This window comes from Crocodylus porosus, unplaced genomic scaffold (genome assembly GCF_001723895.1).
Source record: "Crocodylus porosus isolate Cpor-Errol unplaced genomic scaffold, CroPor_comp1, whole genome shotgun sequence".
Taxonomy (NCBI): Eukaryota; Metazoa; Chordata; order Crocodylia; family Crocodylidae; genus Crocodylus; species Crocodylus porosus.
The window spans coordinates 1,884,049-1,902,282 of record NW_017728937.1 but is presented as its reverse complement, the minus strand read 5'-3'; the positions used below and the strand labels follow the sequence as shown (position 1 = coordinate 1,902,282).

The 18,234-nt window shown below is 42.6% G+C and overlaps 1 protein-coding gene across 1 annotated transcript in view; it reads right to left on the bottom strand.

The window, feature by feature from the left end:
• Positions 1–4,096: 4,096 nt before the first annotated feature.
• The window catches only part of PTDSS2 (phosphatidylserine synthase 2), a 56,520-nt gene continuing 42,382 nt past the window's right edge, over positions 4,097–18,234 (bottom strand). Inside the window, exons 9-11 of the mRNA XM_019547245.1 lie at positions 16,288–16,433; positions 8,748–8,933; positions 4,097–6,760 (exon numbers count right to left, since the gene is read on the bottom strand). Coding sequence (XP_019402790.1) covers positions 6,616–6,760; positions 8,748–8,933; positions 16,288–16,433 — 477 coding nt within the window. The 3' untranslated portion in view covers positions 4,097–6,615. The remainder of the gene's footprint in view (positions 6,761–8,747; positions 8,934–16,287; positions 16,434–18,234) is intronic.

Sequence of the window (18,234 nt, the reverse complement as noted above, 5' to 3'; positions counted from 1 at the left end):
CTGGGACTTCAGTGAACCTCTCCCTGTTCACTTGATCCATGTACTTCGTGATTTTATAGATCTCTATCATATCCCCTACCTTCTCCTTTCCAAAATCAAATTCTACCCTTTGTAGTTTCTATATTCCCCTGATCATTTTGGTTGCCCTTTTTTGTACTTTCTCCAATTCTACTACATCCTTTTTGAGACGCGGGGACCAGAACTGCACACAATATTCAAGACATGGGTGCACCATGAATTTGTACAGTGGTATGATATTCTCTGTTTTGTTTTCAATTCTCTTCTTAACGATGCCCAACATTTTACTGGCTTTTCTGAGTCGGTTCAATGAGCTGACATTTTTAGAGGACACAATGCTCCAAGGTCCCTTTCCTGAGTCATAACAGCTGGTTCAAAACCTAACATTGTATACATACAGTTGAGGTTATTTTTCCCCAGGTGCATTACCTTGTACTTACTGACATTAAAGTTCATCTGCCATTTTTCTGCTCACTTAGCTTGGTGAACCTTTCTGCAGTTCCTCTCCATCAGATTGGGACTTGACTCAGAATAATTTGGTGCAATCTGCAAACTTGCAGATTTCACCATGCACCTGCATTTCCAGGGAACTGTCCCCTTTTAATAGGTGCACTGAGGCATACTGAACTGGATACAAAGATGACATTCTTCAAATTGTACTTGCCTGCAGGACCCATCTTTTGTCTTCTTGGAAGCTTATTACAAGATGCAGTCTTCTGTACTAGAGCCTAAATGCAAACCCTTTAGAACCTTCTGATCAGTGACCGGAGTGCATGCCTAGAAAGGGCACCTGCATGCAAACAGGCTTCAAGCACTGTACTGCACTGCACTGGACCAGCAAAAGCAGGAGGATATTACAGGCTTTTTTTGTTTTGTTTTAGGAGGGAGACAGTTTTTATCCAACGATGTTGCAGATGACAACTGTTTCCTTCCTTTCCTTCCTCAAAACACAGAAATAAGATGGCTGATGTTTCCAAGACATTGTAAAAAAAGCAATTTCTTTGCATTCTCTCATTATTTAAGCTAGGATGATTGCTGCCCGCTGAAGACATGGTGACACCACTACCCAGGCTCTAGCACACACTACAGCTGACTCTGCCTGAAATTAACAAGTATTGAAACTCCAAAGCAACAGGCAGGTTTAAATCCCAAGAACAGCACCTCAACCATAATGCAAAACTCCAGGTCAGTTATACATGAGTATGTAACAGTGCACTGGCAGGGCAGATTAGGTACAGGCCAAGAGATCTGGCAGACTGTAAAACTTCTACCAGCTCTACATGCATTAATGGCCTGCAAACCTATTGGCCTGCATCTGTTGTTCGACTCTTCCCACACCATTATCTGTGCAGTATCAACTGAGGCGGCATAAACTTGGGAGCATGGATCTGCTTTCCAGGAAAATTGCCACAAAACAGAAATATTTTCCAAGGCAAGAGAATTTTAAACAAGAACAATAATTCATGGGGAACCAGCCCTTACTTGTTACCTTGCTTTTGTATCAGCAGTATAAATTCTAAAAATATTAAAACTGGCAGCATGTTCATACTAAACTCAGCGTGGGCTGGGGTGCTAAGCAGGACTGAGTAGCAATAAATTTCCTGTTACATTCATTTATGCTTAAATAATCTTAAATAAGATTAAAACAAATCTTCACCAGGGTAGGAGGCAGACAGAAGTTGGAGGAAAGTTCAGGGATTCCATTTATAGGGTGTATATGGTGATGAGGCTCCAGTTGCTCCTTTTCTGGACATTGGTATGCACTGATGCCTGCCCAGCAAGCCAGTGGGAACAAATAGTGCATTTATTTGAGGTGTCCAATCTGGTTTGGGTGTTAATCCAGTTTAGGAGTGCAAGGCAGTGTTTTAATCTTGCCAAAAAAGGAAAAGCAGGAGTGGGAGACATGGCAAGACAAGATGTTTTGCAGTGTCCACTGCAGAAGGCATGCAGGATGCCCAGATGGTATTACAAAGGTGTCAAACATAGAGCACATGGGCCAAATCTGGTCTGTGGACCCAGCTCATGCAGCCCTTGGAGCTACCCATGGGTTTCAGAGTGACCCAAAGACAGCATTCAGGGTACACCAGATGGCCCCATGCAGCACCCACTTCAGCTTGCATCCTGGAGAAGTAAAGTGGCTGTTGTATGCGGCACAGCCGAGTGGCCAAAGGAGAACTGTGCTGCACATGAAGCCCAGTCCAGCTGCTCCAGGGCAACTGCTGGATCTAGAATACAGGGCCAGTCTGTGGGTCCAATCCGGCCCACAGACCAATTCCAAGAGACTCGTCCAGCCCTGGGACAAGATGAGTTTAATGCCCCTGTATCAGAGCATGCCTTTCGCAGGCCCTCACGTAGAAGAAAATGGAATATGCATCTGACTGAGAATAAAGGCCCAAATTCACATTTTAGATTCTAGAGCCAGGAGAGATCAAACTCATAGGGAAGTAGGACTGGAAGGGACCTCCAGAGGTCATCTAGTCCAACCCCCTGTCTGCCTGAGGCAGGATCATCCCTATTAAAACCATCCTATATAAATTCAGTGTCTCACCTATTAGCAAAACTACATAATCCACCCAAATGAACTCAAGATATACCACTCTAATCAGCCACAGCTAAAGCAGCAGGACCACAGCAGCCAACATTCTGCTGCTCCAAACTTTGTTAAAACACACTCAATAGATCCCTGGAAGAGGGCCATCCCCCAGCCTCTGGAGTGGAAGGCAAAACCCTCCACAGTCCATACCAATCTGACCATGGGATAGAAATCCTCGCTGACCCAAATATGGCAAATCAGTCTGACCATTAGATCTTTATCTGGTCCCTGACATAATAGAACTTCACTGAATTACTCCAATATTGATCCCAGTTAACTAAGCCAGAGGCATCCTATTTTGATTTGAGGCTCTGAGATGGAAAATCCACCACCATTCCACTGGTTGAATCTGGATTTCTGATTTGACAGTATCTGAGCAGAAACCTCCTAACAAGGTGCTGCAAATCTTTATCAAGGTGATTGGAGCATTGGCGAGAGAGGAATATAGGCCAGGAAGCATTTGAGAGTGGTGGCAAGAAGAACAAGTGTTCACAGTTCTGTTTGAAAGTTACACATTTCTCCTAGATCATAGAGATGTCAACAGTTGGCAGTGAAAGCCCTGACAGGTGGTGTCTTTAGGGAAACCAGGTGGTATCTGTGTGACACCTCACAATCTGGAACAACTACTGCAATTAAAAAGAGGTGAGCCCCTGCATTCACACCAGTTACCAGGCTGCCTGCAAAATATAAAAAGAGGCAGCCCCAGAAGCAGAAGAATCAAGAGCATCAGGTCATTCCTAACGCTAGCATGGGCTGTGCCCAAGTACTCTTACCCAACCCTGCATTGTTTCTACCCCATAACTAGAACCTTATCCTAGGTAAAATTTCCTGAACAAGTCGCAGTGCATTACTAGACAAGGAAACTTTAGCCTTCTGGTGTATTTAACGAGAGAGAGGTTAAAGCTTAGGAGTTACAAAACAGAGCACACTTCGTATCTCCAGTAGGGCACAAAGCCGCAGTTCCTTCCATACATCCACTTACCTTTAGACAGCCTTCTCGGTCAGGTCCAACAGTATTCCTTCTTCTGTTCCATACCTGCCTACTCCTTTGAAGCACCCTCAAACAGTGGTGAATCGGAGCATTCAGGAGTGGATTTCTAAAAGCAGGTTAGATTGCAATGGCTACAGATCTTCAGCAACGCAAGACCTCCCAGGAATAATGAAAATGTGAAGTTAAGTTTGTTGTGAAAAGCCCAAGCAGTTTCACCTTCTGGTTATAAAGATCACGTTTGCAATTCAGAGCCATTTCATAAGCTTAACTCCAACATGTAAAAAACAATTTTAAGAAGAGTGAAGGGACTTCAAAACATAAAAAGATAAAAACGGCCATGAAAGTTATTTGGACAAGTTTGTTGCATTAGGGACTGCTTCTCCAGCTTACCCTTCTGTACATGGGCATTTTCAAAAGCACTCCTGTTTTACAGGAATACATACTAAGTGCCATCTACCATGACTAGTGATCACAAACAACATGCTGACACAGACTGTACCAAAGAACACACCAGCAAACATTTGTTGTTTTATTACATTTGTTCAGTTATCCAGGTTAACTGTAAACTCTTGTTTAAATAGATGTAGATGGACACAAATTAGTGCTCTGTACAGTAGGTCAGTTTCAGAATTATTAGAAAATTGGTATTTTCCACAAATGCCTCAAATTTACACAAATGAGTCCTCAGGGAGGAGGAGGTGGAATTCTACTTTTATCATCAGAATTATGAAACAGATGTGGACATTTTTAGCTCTCCCCTCCCACAAGTAAAATAATAATAATAAAAAAAGAAGATGGATTGGTTAACTCGAACAACCCATAAATGGAAATGTATTTACGTGATCCTGGCTCAGTTGGGACCTTACAAAGACACGTACACTAAGTACCACCTCTAAAACAGTCAGTCAAGAGTTCATAAGACTGGTATAAATAAATCTGAACAAGTTTAAAAATTACTCAAGGGTAGAAAAGGGCTATGAAATAAGTGACCAGCTCAACTCAGCATCTGCCCATTTCTAAAGAATTCGTTAACATCTAGTTACAGTCATAACATTCTCCATTAAATTACAGCAGATAAATCCTAAGGTTTTAACAGCAGCCATTCGAGGACTATAAATAGTGCAGTCTGCACACTCAAGGAAGAAGCCTCATGTGACCTTTCATACAGATCAACGTCCTCTTCCTCTACTGGTCAGCAGGAAAGACAGCCTCCACCATTTCTGCCTCCTTGGCTCTGAACCCTTGCTTCATTTGTTGAGCACATTCAATGTATTCCTACATTAAAATTTTAAGTTAAATTGCATCATGTTTGCCAGGACCCATTGTTTTGGATTAGAAAATATTTCATTGCTCTGTAAACATGGGAGAAGTTTGGACAGTGTGCTATTCAAGTATAAGACCAAAATGACTCAGATTTGTGTGCAGGTTTGCTGCAGGCAGCAGCTTTGGCATGAGTCTCCTGCTACTTTGAAAGACCTGTAGCCTGACTTTCAAATCTTCAGCTTTTATTGGTTCCATATTTATGTTTTGCTGGACAGAACACTACTCTGGAAAAGTAATGCCTCAAGTGGTGTTTAAGAGCCAGATTAATTTGATGTATTTCAGGAAAACTGCATCTCTGTCTTTCAAGTCAAGTTAATCTGTTATATGGTTCAAGTAAAGTCAGTTATGTTAGAGGCCAGGTGGATTATCTAGAGCAGCCGCTCTCAATCTTCTTCAGCTGTGACCCCACTTCTAATCTGAGCCTGACTGCTATAACAAGAACTGTAGGGCTGGCCAGTGGCACTTACCTTATCTGTAATCACAATCCTTATCTTAGGAACCACTGATGTTAGGGTAACAGGTTACAACTATGTTTGGGAAGAATAACCCTGCAAATGAACCACAGGTGTCCCGTTTTGTTCCAAGAAGCTCAGTAATTGGCAAGAATGCCAGATAACCAGGTACGAGGTTCTCTCTCATGATGCATGACAAAGTGACAGAGCATGAGTGATCAAGTCAGGCCCACCCCGGGAACCTAAATGTTACCAAGCTTATTGTGCAAAGGCAGATCTTTTCCAGTTTGCTTAGGGTTGCTGTAAGTTTGAAGCTTACCTGGGAAGGAATGAAACAGTTTAGAACTTAACCTGCCTTGCACAGCAAGTGAAGAAAAGTCATGTTTAAGAATAAGGCAAATAAAATAACTGAATACCTTGAGGGAAAGTAACTACCAGTTTTCAGCTCGTTTTTACTCCATCAGGTTAATGAAAAGCAGGTTAACTAAAGTTTAAAGAAGGAAGCTACGCTGAGAGATGACCAGGATAAAAAAAGATCTAAGAGTAGCAGTTTTCTGTATAATCAGAGTTAGGAGGTAATAGAAATCGGTCATCAGTTGCCCCACAGTAATATAAGCCAGCTTTGAGAAAGAGAGCCAACTCAGCACTGTGGGAGCTGTAACAGTAGTGGACTGTATCATATTCTGTGCAAGTTATGCAACTTGTTCTCACGCTTTCCGGTAAGTTCAGTCTCTGAAGTCCTGCTAACTAACAAATGAAACTAACATTACATAGTTTTTACTCCACAGATCAAAAGTTTCAGCAGAAATGCAACTTATTTACCATGCCCTGTATAAGTATTCCATAGGATGAATGCTCCTAATGCTCCAAACATTGTTAAAACGGAAATATCATGGTTTACCAGAAACAGGGTCACGGGATTCCCTTTGCTGTTGGTTTAAAAGCCACCCACACCAAGATTCTTGGTTTTCCAAGAAAGACAGATATACACTTAAAACACATTTGACCAAAGATCCCTTCTTGTTGCAACAGGGTTGGTTCCAATGTCTGTCTACTGCAGACTTTCTCCAACTGACTAGACATAAGATCAGGGGGTCAAGGTGGCATCTTCTCCAAGAGGGTTGTCACATGTTGGAAAACAATGAAAGTTACAAACTAAGTAAGACAAGACTGAAAGCGTCAAAACAGGTCAACTTGAGCATGACAGGTAGCTTCTACCTCTTGCCTACTGCTCAAGTTCAAAGTTTTCCTTCTCTCAGTTCGTTCCCACTCTGTTCATCCAGTATTGGAGAACGTCTATCACCGTTGCTTAAGCATTTGTCCTTTTCATGTCTGTGTTCTTGCTTTTGTCGTCTTATCTCCTTATACCGCATAGTGATGTCACTTAAAAAAACCCAAATAAATAAATATAAGACTTCTTAGTTGATTTATCCAAACATTTACCTTTAGGTTAGCACAGAAAACTAGTACAAATTTAATTGTGGGTGTAATTACAATAAGGATAATTTGGTCTGTTATAATTAATATGACAGCTTAAGGTTTCCAAGAACTACATCTTCCTTTGAACAATGGCATGGATTCAGCTGAATAGGTTTATTGCTGCTAAGTTGCTATCACAAATCCAAGCTGCACTCTACAAAAATGGAAAGAAGCTGCTGCAATGCAGAGCCTACAGTCCTTAGGCTGCTTTTATGCTGTTGACACATGACACTAACTGATATAATCATGCCTTTGTTTGGAGAGAAATGGTGCCACAATAGGACAGGGCCCAAACCAAACCTGTAATTCTAAATTGCATGTCAGGAATATCAGGGAAAGGTCTTAACTCAGAGAACAACAAGTAGTGTCTTGCTAATTTAGATGTTTCAGAAATATTTGCCTTCTGATCATTCAAAAATGGCACAGTTCTAGGCTGGCAGATGCACAGCCCTGAAAATACTGATGTCAAAATAAGCTACAAAACAGAGAGTGGTTTCAAAATAAGCCAACATTTCCAGAAAAATCACTAGTGAATGCTGAAAATCTGAGATGTTTTAAAAAATGTCCAAGGGCAGCTGCTCACCACTCGGAAGCAGTGGGAGGGGGAAGATAATCTGGCCTCTTTTGGACACCTAATGTGAGAAATCTTAAATTACTTTCAGAAGCCTTAACTTAAAGGGTACAAAGTATGCACAGTATATCACTGACTTTTATATCAAAGAAGCGTAAATTGTGAAATCTTGTAAATAGAATCCTGAAAACCTAGTCAATGTTGTTAAAAACAAGTAGTTATAAGCCAATTTTCAGGACTGTGCTTTCATTTACATGTCAGAATGATGGTAAAAATCAGAGACAAACACTGTAACGATTGTTCATAGGGATGTGCAAAGCGGGCCCTATTTGATTTGGATTCGGCCCAAATGAGGGACAGTGATTCAATTCGTGAATTTGGATCACTGTCCCTGATTCAATTCGGCCAAATCTGAATCTGAAGATTTAATGACGATTTGGAGAATCAGCGATTCAGACAGACACAGCTTTAAATGTTTTTTCTACATACCTCAAGGTGCCAGCGTGGCTTGTGAACACTGTGATGCTGGGGTGGATAGAGTTCCCGCAGGAGTGCACGGGGGCCCTCCACATGCTCAGCAGCAAGTCCAGAAGTGGACCAGAAGTACTTCTGGTCCATTTCAGGGTTCACTGGGGAGCATGCTGCCCCCCGCACTTGGTGATTGGCCACAGGGGGACTTCAGGTGCCCCCCACCTCCTGACCCAGGGGGCACCAGTTGCTGAGCCAAGGGGTGAGGGTGGGCTTAGTGCGCTCCCTGGTGGACCCAGAAGTGTTTCTGATCCACTTCCAGGTCTGCTGCCGAGCGCACTGAGGAGTGCCCCCGTGGTCCTGTGGGACACTCCATATGCCCCAGCATCGCAGCGTTCACAAGCCACCTGCTACCTAGAGGTACGTAGAAAAAACATTTAAAGCTGTGTCTGTGTCTGAATCACCAAATCTCTCTGAATCGATTCAGAGGGCTCCGATTCAACTCAGAGAGATTAAGGGGTCCTCTGATTCATTTTGGATTCGGAGATTCGGCCACCAAATTGGGCTGAATCTCCACCAAATTGAATCAGGGACCGAAGCTTTGTTTAGCTCTAACTGCTCATGTAAAAGACATAATCAAAACTCACGAACAAAATTTTTTACTACTCATCTTCAAGGAGGCAATTTAGCAAAATATATTTCCCCTGAAATCTCAACGTTACATAACATTTTAGGAAGACATGCTTTGAAGACCTTTTATTCCACTTTAAGTGGCTGTTCATATGCCCTAGCTAGGCCTAATTTTGGGGTACTCCTGTTCATGTGAATCAGAGCTCAATCGCTTTTGCTTACCGAATGAAAAAGCGCCACATCGTCCATGTGAGCACAAGTATGATTCCAAGGATCCAGCACTGAGTAATGTAGAAGGGAAGTGACAGTGTGAGAGTGTAGGGGTCATATTTTACAACTATCAGAAACTCTGTGGCCGTGATGGCAGCAACCAGCCATGCCTGCTGACCCAGCTTCTTGTAGAACTTCCTGCAATAGAGATTAAATGGTATTTCAATGATAAATATTCAACACAATATTCCTTTACCAAAGGAAAGATAGGGTAGAAATATATAAATTTACCTTTATGCTACCGTGGAAGTCTACTTTTGATTACACACATATCAAGAACAAGCATGCCAATATATTTTCATGCTAATGTCATTTTGTTCTCACCTATTTCTCCTTTCAGAGGTTCTAAACCATGGATGGGCAAAATATGGGGACTTTGTCTGGCCTGTGGCGGATCCCTTGGCCCTGTCTGGCCCAGGTGCCCATGGCATCTCTCACCTGGGCATGCAGTATGGCTGCAGAGGTTCAGCAGCTGGACTGCATTTCTAGGCAGCCCAGGTGGCAGTGGGTCCTTCTGGTTGCCGCTGCTGCTGGCCACAGCCCCCTGGTACAGCTGGGGACCCGCCCACACAGACCCACCCCTGACCTGACCCACGCCCATTCTGGACTCACCCCCGCTGGAATGGGCCAGCCAGAACCACGCAGCCCCAACCCCAGCCCACCCCACACCTATTCTGGACCGGCTGTCCACAATGAGTAGTAGCAGTGGCTGAGCAGCTGCTGCTGCTGCTGCTTGGCATGAGGAAAAGTGGCCCCCCACCTCATCACTGCAGGGCCCTTCTTGTTGCAGCTGCCCAAAGCCAGACCTGGGCTGCCCTGTGGCTCCTCTGCATCGCCACCGCTGCCCTGTTGTGCAGCCCAGAGGGGGTGGTGACAGTGGCAGAGAGGAGCCGCAGTCCGGCCCAGGCGAAGGCTCTGAGCAGCTGCAGCAAGGCGGCCCTTGCAGCGATGAGGGGAAGGGGCTGCTTGTTCCCTGCACCAAGCAGCAGCTTCTCTACAGCTGCTTCTCAGCGTGGGCACATGGTCTGGAGCAGGCACAGGGCAGGCTGGGGTTGGGGCTGTGCATGTGGGTTCCAGCTGGTCTGCTCTGGCTGGGGCAAGTCTGGAGCAGGCACAGGGCGGGGCGGGGGGCAGTGCTCTGGGGCTGTGCACTGTTGATGGTGGTGAGGAGGAGCTGCAGAGCACGTGGGCTCTGGGCTGTTGTGGGGAGAGTACTGACTGCCCTGTGGCAGCTCCCTAGAACTGCCTATTGTGGCCCGCAGGTCCAAGTAATTGCCTGCCCTGGTCTAAACACATTTCTCAAGAGTTCAAATTCAACATCCCTGCAAGGTAAGTCAAATTTCCACATTTTCAATAGATCTGTCACTTGCAAAGCAATTACCTGACCAATCCACTAACACTAAACCACACTCCATATCTTTTTACACTACAATTAATCTTTAAGTAACTATGCTCTTAGGCTTTTCCTCTTTCAGATAAAGTTATCCAAAAAATAATCTGCATGACTCTTAAGGAGTTTAGAAAGCAAGATGCTAAATACTATGAGCAAATAAGATACTGGAAGAGACAAAGAGCCTAGCCCACTTTTATTGCCACACTATTGACAAGTATAAACCTTCTCAGCATTGATCTCCCCATGAATCCTTACAAAATACCAGGAAAGCAAAATAAGCATATTATTCTGTACATATCTTAATTATGGGAAAGGCCTGAAGCAGTGACATTTTGAAATGAAAGCCTACCAAGATCTCAAGAGTGAGTGCTCAAAAGTTGCTTTCACCAAGGTAGGTTAAAGAGATTTATTGCCTTGTAGTTTGGCCACTCAAGGAAAGAGAGCTTTTTAAAGCACCTATAAGAAGCACATCAAGGAAATCACATATTGCTCCAGCAAGTAACTTCTGACACTTTACAACTAGAAAGAGCCTGAAAACATTGCTTCTATCAAACCAGCTGGGACCTTCATCTCCTTTTATTATGAACTCAACATTGAAGATAGGGACAGAAATTACACAAACTGGTACAGGTGATCAGAAGCTGGCTGAAATCTGTAACACTACAGAAATTCAGTGCACATAATAAACCACTTTCAAAATGGTCTAAACCTGTTTAAGATAAACCTGGATGAATGTAGTATCAGACTTAACTGATTCAGGTTAAATTGGTTTATTGAACATCTGTCCTGGATCCTCTCCAGATTCAAGTTAACTCACAGTCCACCGGAATCCTAGGATGTTTTACATCTCCCTTACAAAACCCACCTTGCAGGGTGGGCGGGCTAGCTTTGGCCTGAGTGGCTTCTGGCCCAAGCCACTGCAGGCATATGGTTGCATTGCTGGAATCAAAAGTGAATGTCTGTTTACTTGTTTACTAGTTCAATATATGCAGCTTAAACTAACCTGCAAAGATTGAATAGATTCAGCCTCAAGCTTCTTGACTCTCTGTACTTAGTCTGAAGGGTCACTAACACCAAAGTGATGACAATTTATGCCCCACCTGGGAGAGTCTGGAAATGTTAAGTTGTATCAAATGCAGTTTATTAGGTACGTGGTATCCTTTACTTCTTGTATTGTATTTGGAACCCCCTCTCACCTTTGGCTGCCTCAATATCTCATGTGGAAACAGCATATAACACCACTTCACTTCACGCTCTGCCAACCAAAAAAGTTTACTGGTACAGAGCAACCCCAGCCTAAATGCCACAAATCCAAGATGCGACTTTGTGCCCACTTGTGGAGAGGGCTAAGAGAAACATACTAGAAGTTTTGGGTACTCACCGACTCGATTTCAGAGAGCCTGTTTAAAGACTAGACATGAAACAATGAGTAACCACTTGACTCAAATCAAGTGAGACTGAATATCCTTCTTTGGAGGAGCAATACCCATACCAACTACTTCAGTCAGCAAGTTCTTTACTCACCTTCCAACACGGCTCTAGCCTTGCCAAAAGGCTTTGGGCTTTCTACATTTTTCTGAGAATTAACCTCCTTCCTCTCCTCCCCAGTTAAGGTCAACCCTCACACTACCTCCTACACTTCTAAAATAAAGTTAGTGATTCTTTAACAAGTGTCCCAAAACAAGTGAAAAAAACCAAAATCACTGATCTAAACCCTAATTCAGAGGTCAGCAAACTTTCCATGCCATGGACTAGAACAACACAGCCCCAGTCCGGTGCGGGCCAGGTAGCTTTGTGGGTAGGGGTTGGAGGGCAGGGAACAGCATGGAGACAACTTTTCCTGAGCTTCCCCAGCTGTATGGCTTTGGAAGCTGTACCAGTGTCGCTTCTTCTAGTTGCAGTGAGTATAGCTCCCAGCCAGAGGGTAGCTGCACTGGGACCAGGGAACAGCAAAATGCTTCCATGTTGCTGCTGCTTCTCCCTGACCCTGCACCACCCCTCCAACACCAGAACAGCTGCTCAGTCCCAATGCAAGCACGGGCACAGCCCTACAGCTTCATGGGCCAGATCCAGTGGCTCCATAGGCCAGATCTGGCCTGCAGGCTGTACGTTGCTCATCCCTTGCCCTAATGCATGCATCTCTGTTACTTTTGATTCCTTATTCTCATCATGCAGTTGACCTCTGATTTTATCTTAGTTACCATTCTTCTTCACCAGCCATCTTTTCTGCTGGTGGCTTCCCTTCTTGCTCATTTCTCTCCTCCATGCTCTGTTACATTCCTACACACTTTATTCCTTTGCCCAGTTTCTCTACAATAGCCCATTCCAAGTGCAATACAAGTTGCAGACTGAAACTGAGGCAGGGTGGAGGAGATAGGGTGCGATGTGGGAGAACAGGAGCTAGAAATCTATACCATGTTGGGGAAGGGGGAAATGAACATGTCAGGATGATTAAGATGCTTCTCACTGTGGTCCTTTGGACACCTAGGCAACAGGAATGTCTAGCCTTACTCATGACTGCTGTGCCTCTTAAATTCCTCAGCATTCAGCTTGATTAGCTGTAGCACTGAACAGATTTCGAGAAAGTATAAAGTTAAGTAGCCACACAATATTTGGGGGCAGATTGTCTGATCAGTTCTGTCAAGTAGTGGAAAGAAGACTGGAATCACTGTGGCTTTCCTTCAGCCCCAGGGGTATAAGGCTAATGGAATTGACTGCTATCCTTCCCATCTGCTAAGGGTGCATAATAGCAGAGTGGAAATATGTGACAACCCTGATTTGCCAGTACCCAGCTAGTTCAAATTAAAATAACCACAGGCTGCTTTAACTGTGATTCAGCAGAGAATCAGGGTGTCATAACTGGATATTTGTTCCTTACTTTGCTTCCCTCTCCTGTATAATGTCACTGGCCGTGTGTGGGAAAAGATCAGTTCTTTAATAGGTTCACCCAGGGACATCTACTTTAACTATCATGTTCCCTTGGAGTATTTTATTTTCCAGCACAGAACCAGAAAAACAGGAGTAGCCAGAAACATTCTCCTCCCTCCTTTCTGACACAGCAGGTGATTAATGGGATTGCTGCTGAACAGCTGCAATAGGGAATATGGATAGCAGCCCCAGAGGGTTTCAAACAAAAGGAACAGGAGAAGCTATGGGAAGCAGTTGGAAAGACTCCTTTACTGTTTCTTGTAGAAGCAGGGGATGATTTAAATCAGTGGTTTTCAACATGTAGTCCATGGACCGGGGTCCACAAAAGATTACTATAAATCAATCAAAAGTACATGAATACCCACACTTGAAATTCAAAGGGTTTCACATCTCCATTCAAAATTTCCAAAGGGTTCCTCAATGAAAAAAAGTTTGAAAGCCACTTTTAAAAAACCATTTAAAGGTTTTAAATAGTACAGTTTAAACACCACTTCAATACTCTAATGCATATTTTCTTAATGACATAGCACCTAAGAGCTACATGTTTGACACTATTGCTTTAGCTCAAGTTATACATGATGATCTGAGTATACTTGGTAACAAGATAGGATAAGCATAGCATTAATTACTGTGTGATGCAAATGGGATTGGAGAGACACTCCAGTTTCAAGAAAAACCTCCTCATCTAGACCCTTAGACCAAGGACTTTTGCATTTTGAAATGGTTAAAAGGAAGATAAGAATCTGACAAATAGAAGGACAGAAACAAAAGGTAATTCAAAATCTTTGCAATCAAATTCCTGTTCAGAGGATAAAATCTGTTTATAATCTGCCTTGATTATAATGAAAGTTTTAGTGAGCCTGCTTGAGAGAGAGAGAATTAAGAAAAAAAAGAGAAGGAAAAGTCCCAGCTATAACAAGATGAAAATGCCATGCAAACCCTAAGAATGTTTTAAAAATACACGGTCATTGTACTGGCCTTCATTTGGAAAAGTATTTTAGAGAAGCTATTTTCCCCACAAGACCAAACATAAAATCCATGGCCCTATTCTTGGCTTTCTGAAAAAGGCCTGACACCTGAAACTAGACAGACCTACAGGGATCCAATACAGGTGTCACGGGCCCAGCAGCAGATTTCATTACACTGGAAGCTTCCCCAAGGAAGCACGGAGCATACCAAGTCCTTCTGAACTACAGACAGTGGAAACATATGGATCATGGTTGGAGAAATGGATTACCAAGGCCTGACAAAATCCTCAGCTCCGGTATGTTACAATCCCTGGCTCATTAACAAATTCTAGATGCTTTATTAGCAGGCTCAGATTAAATTCAACCCAATTTTAGTCCTAAAAGTGGCTGCTGAGACCACAAGTACCTTGAAGGAGAAAAGTTAACGACCTTTGTTTGGAACTTCTTTAGTTCCTGTAATAAATATTATAGGACTAGAGAAAATAGTTCAATATCTTTGGTTGGCTTTCTGATTGTCTAGTCATATATAAGACATCCTGATTACAATTCACATAAGAGGGCCAATGGAGTATCATAAGTTTTTGGTGCTTAATTTGAAGGCCTCAACAATTTCTCAAGGGAAAAGAATGGACATTTGCAATGAGTGTTGAGCACAGTCAGCTGCTCCCCAACCGTCTCCCTGGAAGTCAAAATATGAAGGTTCCACCAGTTTCTTCATTCAAAATGATTTAGAAATGGTCTAAACACCAGCTGAGTGGTAAAAAAAAGTAGTTTCTGGTCTAATGACATGAAATGTATTAAGGAACCAGCTCCAGTCACCAAGATTAAGCAGACAGAAGGTATCAGTTGCATAATTCACCAGCCTTCAATGAAGACCACAGCTCAAATCTGCTAATAAATCAGCAGAACCATGAAATTCAAGACCAAGGATGCCCATCACCTCATCTATCAAGAAAAGCAAAAAAGGAAGATGATAGTGGTAGCAGTGGTAATATGAAACCCAAATGGAGTTTCTCTGTTCACTGGATTCATTCTTCATTTCACTGAAATAATGATAACAAACAGGATCAGCAATGATGCCCCCGTGACTAATGAGGCTTCTAAATTTCAATGTCATGCCCCATGTGGTTGAACAGAGGGCAAAAGAATACTTTTTTCAATCTAAACAAGGGATCAGAAGATGGGGAGTGATTCCAAGGAGAGGAGCTCACCAGTAAGAGGTAGAGACCTCTTCTTACTTTTGAGTTGGAGGCATATCCCAAACCAATAAGCCCAGCACCAGGGGGAAGGGGATAGCCTGTCACTGCTGAATATCCTGAAATCTGACTAAGTACTGTGTGCTAAACTTTCTTCCCAGCTCTATGAGTTAGATTCTTGAAACTGAAACTGTTCTTCAGAGAAGGTTGGAACCCTAAATTCTAAACACAGACTTTTGTGGTGGTCAGTGACAACCAAAATATCCCTTGAGGCCAAAGGTGAACATAGCCTTAAGATGTGAGGTATGTAGGCAGTCTGTGACATTACTACTGAACCTTAACAGAAAAAGTGAATTTGAGAACTAAAAGCACTCTCAAGTCCTATAGACTGAAGAAACAAAAGCAGCAAGGACAAATGTGATGTTTAAGTAGGAGCATTCTGATAGTACATGCACTGTTGAATACAGACGTACATTGTTTTAATAGGCATCAATAAAAGGGTTATCTGATTTACAAAGTGGTGTTACAAAAGCACCAGGGGACCACAGACCTGTTGGAAGATAACTCAGTAAAGAAACATCCTTTAACAAAAAGGGTTTGGGGCCAGACCTTGTCATCCTTGGAAGGTATGTCTAAGGACTCTAGAATCAGGCTGTAAGACAGAGTGCAGTTTTGAGTAAAAGCCAATTCAGCTAATTCACATATTCACTCAAAGAAAAGGCTAATTTTAAGAAAGACTGAAATTTAAAAGCATTTGCATAAAATGGCCTATGCCATCACTTGCCAACTAGCCACATGCAATTTGCAAGAGGGAACGTGTGTTTTTTTTTTTATTTTACCTTTAAAGCAATAGGAACAAAGCAAGTGCTTTGGACTCCTGGCTTCTTTGCCTCCACCAGGCTGAACTACTGCTATGATGCTTGTGTCAACAAACTGCAGCAAACCAGAGCTAAGTAAAAACAAAACAGCTGAAGCTCTGCATGGCATATACAATGGAAATGGCTTACGGGTCGTCCATGAAATCGTAGATCTCCCTCATAGCTACACCTCCCACATTGACAAAGAAGACAAGTCGCAACAGGACCAAGTAGTGCTCTGGTGGCATCCACAGGACAAACTTCAAGTAAAATGTGTTCAGCTCTGCCAATAAAAACTGAGAGAAAAGAACATTTCAATAATTTAGTTCAAAAGGCTTCACTGCATGACCATTCATTTCTGAAAGTTTGCACTTAAGCTTGCATGTAGTGGGTCATTTAAAGATAAGTAGTAGAAAGTGCGCTCATTATCTTCTTTGCATTAGGCAACATTGCTTTTTGATCAAATCTTGAAGCACTGTTGAAAATGCCAAATGATGACAAATGTACTTAAATTCCAGACTGGAGATGAACAGCTCCACTAGAACCTAATGGCAAAACTCCCATTAATTACAACAGGCACAGAATTTCAGGCTAGAAATTGGAAACCCACTAAGGCTAAAAGGGACTGGCTTGATAAGTCTTGGCCTCCAAGATTAGTTACTAGAAAAGGTCTAATAGAACAGGAGAAGGAAATATCTCGCTTTGGGAGTTCCTACCTGGGCTGCTATGAATAACAGAGAGGAGGGACAGCTAGGAGCAAACAGATCAGGAAGAAGTATCAAAACTTTCCTATGATAAACCATAAGTTAATTGAATTTAAACAATGGCAGGGAAGCACTGTGTGCCCTTCTACCTTCCCCAGTACATGTAAGCTATGCCCAAGCATAAGAACTTGCCTATTGAAGAAAACATCACAGAAGAATCATCACTGAAGCGGATTATGCCCAAGTGCATTAAAGCCCTCACAGGGTATATCTGCTCTGTGATAACCATGACTGCATACCCAAGGTAGCTTTAATCTAGGTAAGCATTGTTACTAGTTGCATCAGCACAGAGCTTAGCTGGTACTATTTTACCTAGCATCTCAGGCAGACATGTCAGACTATGCTGAGCTCTCTGCTGCAAAGTCTAGACTTCTACTGATACCCGAACAAGTTAGTCTTAAAGCTAGACCCTAGATTCCCAGTAGTCCTAGTAGCTGTGAAACTTTAGATAAGACAGAGAACAAGGCTGACAGGACAAATAAGTTAGAAGGAAAAGTGTGGAAAATGTTCTTCCTCAGATTTTCTGTTCTGTAGTTACTGAAAAAAAAAAAAGAAGTTTGAACCAAAAAACCCACAAATCTGAAGCTAAAATTACTTTCAGCTTTCTAAGGCTCCATAAGATTTCAGTCTATATAGGGTCCTGCTGTGTCCACTGTTACATGATGCAGGAATCAAAAAAAACAAAAAACCTAAACTTAACATGTATTTGGGATGTAGTGTGGGACCTTTTTTTGTATTAGTGTGTCAGGTACATGGCACTGGTAAAGCGTGAAAACAGCCTTATATCTAATTCTAAGGATGTTCATTTGGTGACTTAACCCTTAAGAAATCTTAGGTCTGATGGATTCGAAAAGTATAAGCAAGCAATTGAGCTTTGTGCACTATACAAACAGCACTGATGAAACCTCAGCTCAACCTCAGCTTAACAAGAATTAGGCAATCAGGACTCATAGTAGATCCTCACAAGAGATGAGAAGCTCCATACCAGCTATGAACAGACTGCTCAGAAGAGTTTTCCATCTATTGACTCCTCTGTGAAATCCTATGAAATATGAACTTTCATTTCTACCCAGAAGAACTTTTACAATATTTTCTCCAATGCCTGATGAAGGGTGTTTGTGCCCGAAAGCTTGCAATTAAAGATTTTTTTGCAAAAATCTTGTTGGTCTAATAAAACATATCATCTCTACTACGAGTCCTGATTACCTTTTCCTTTAGACTATATGGCTACAGCCTGGATACTTGTAACAAGAATTAGGCATTTAATGAACATGGTTCTTAGATGAACTGAGGTTTCAAGTGGCAGAATGAGGGGATGCTGGGGAGAAGAGGG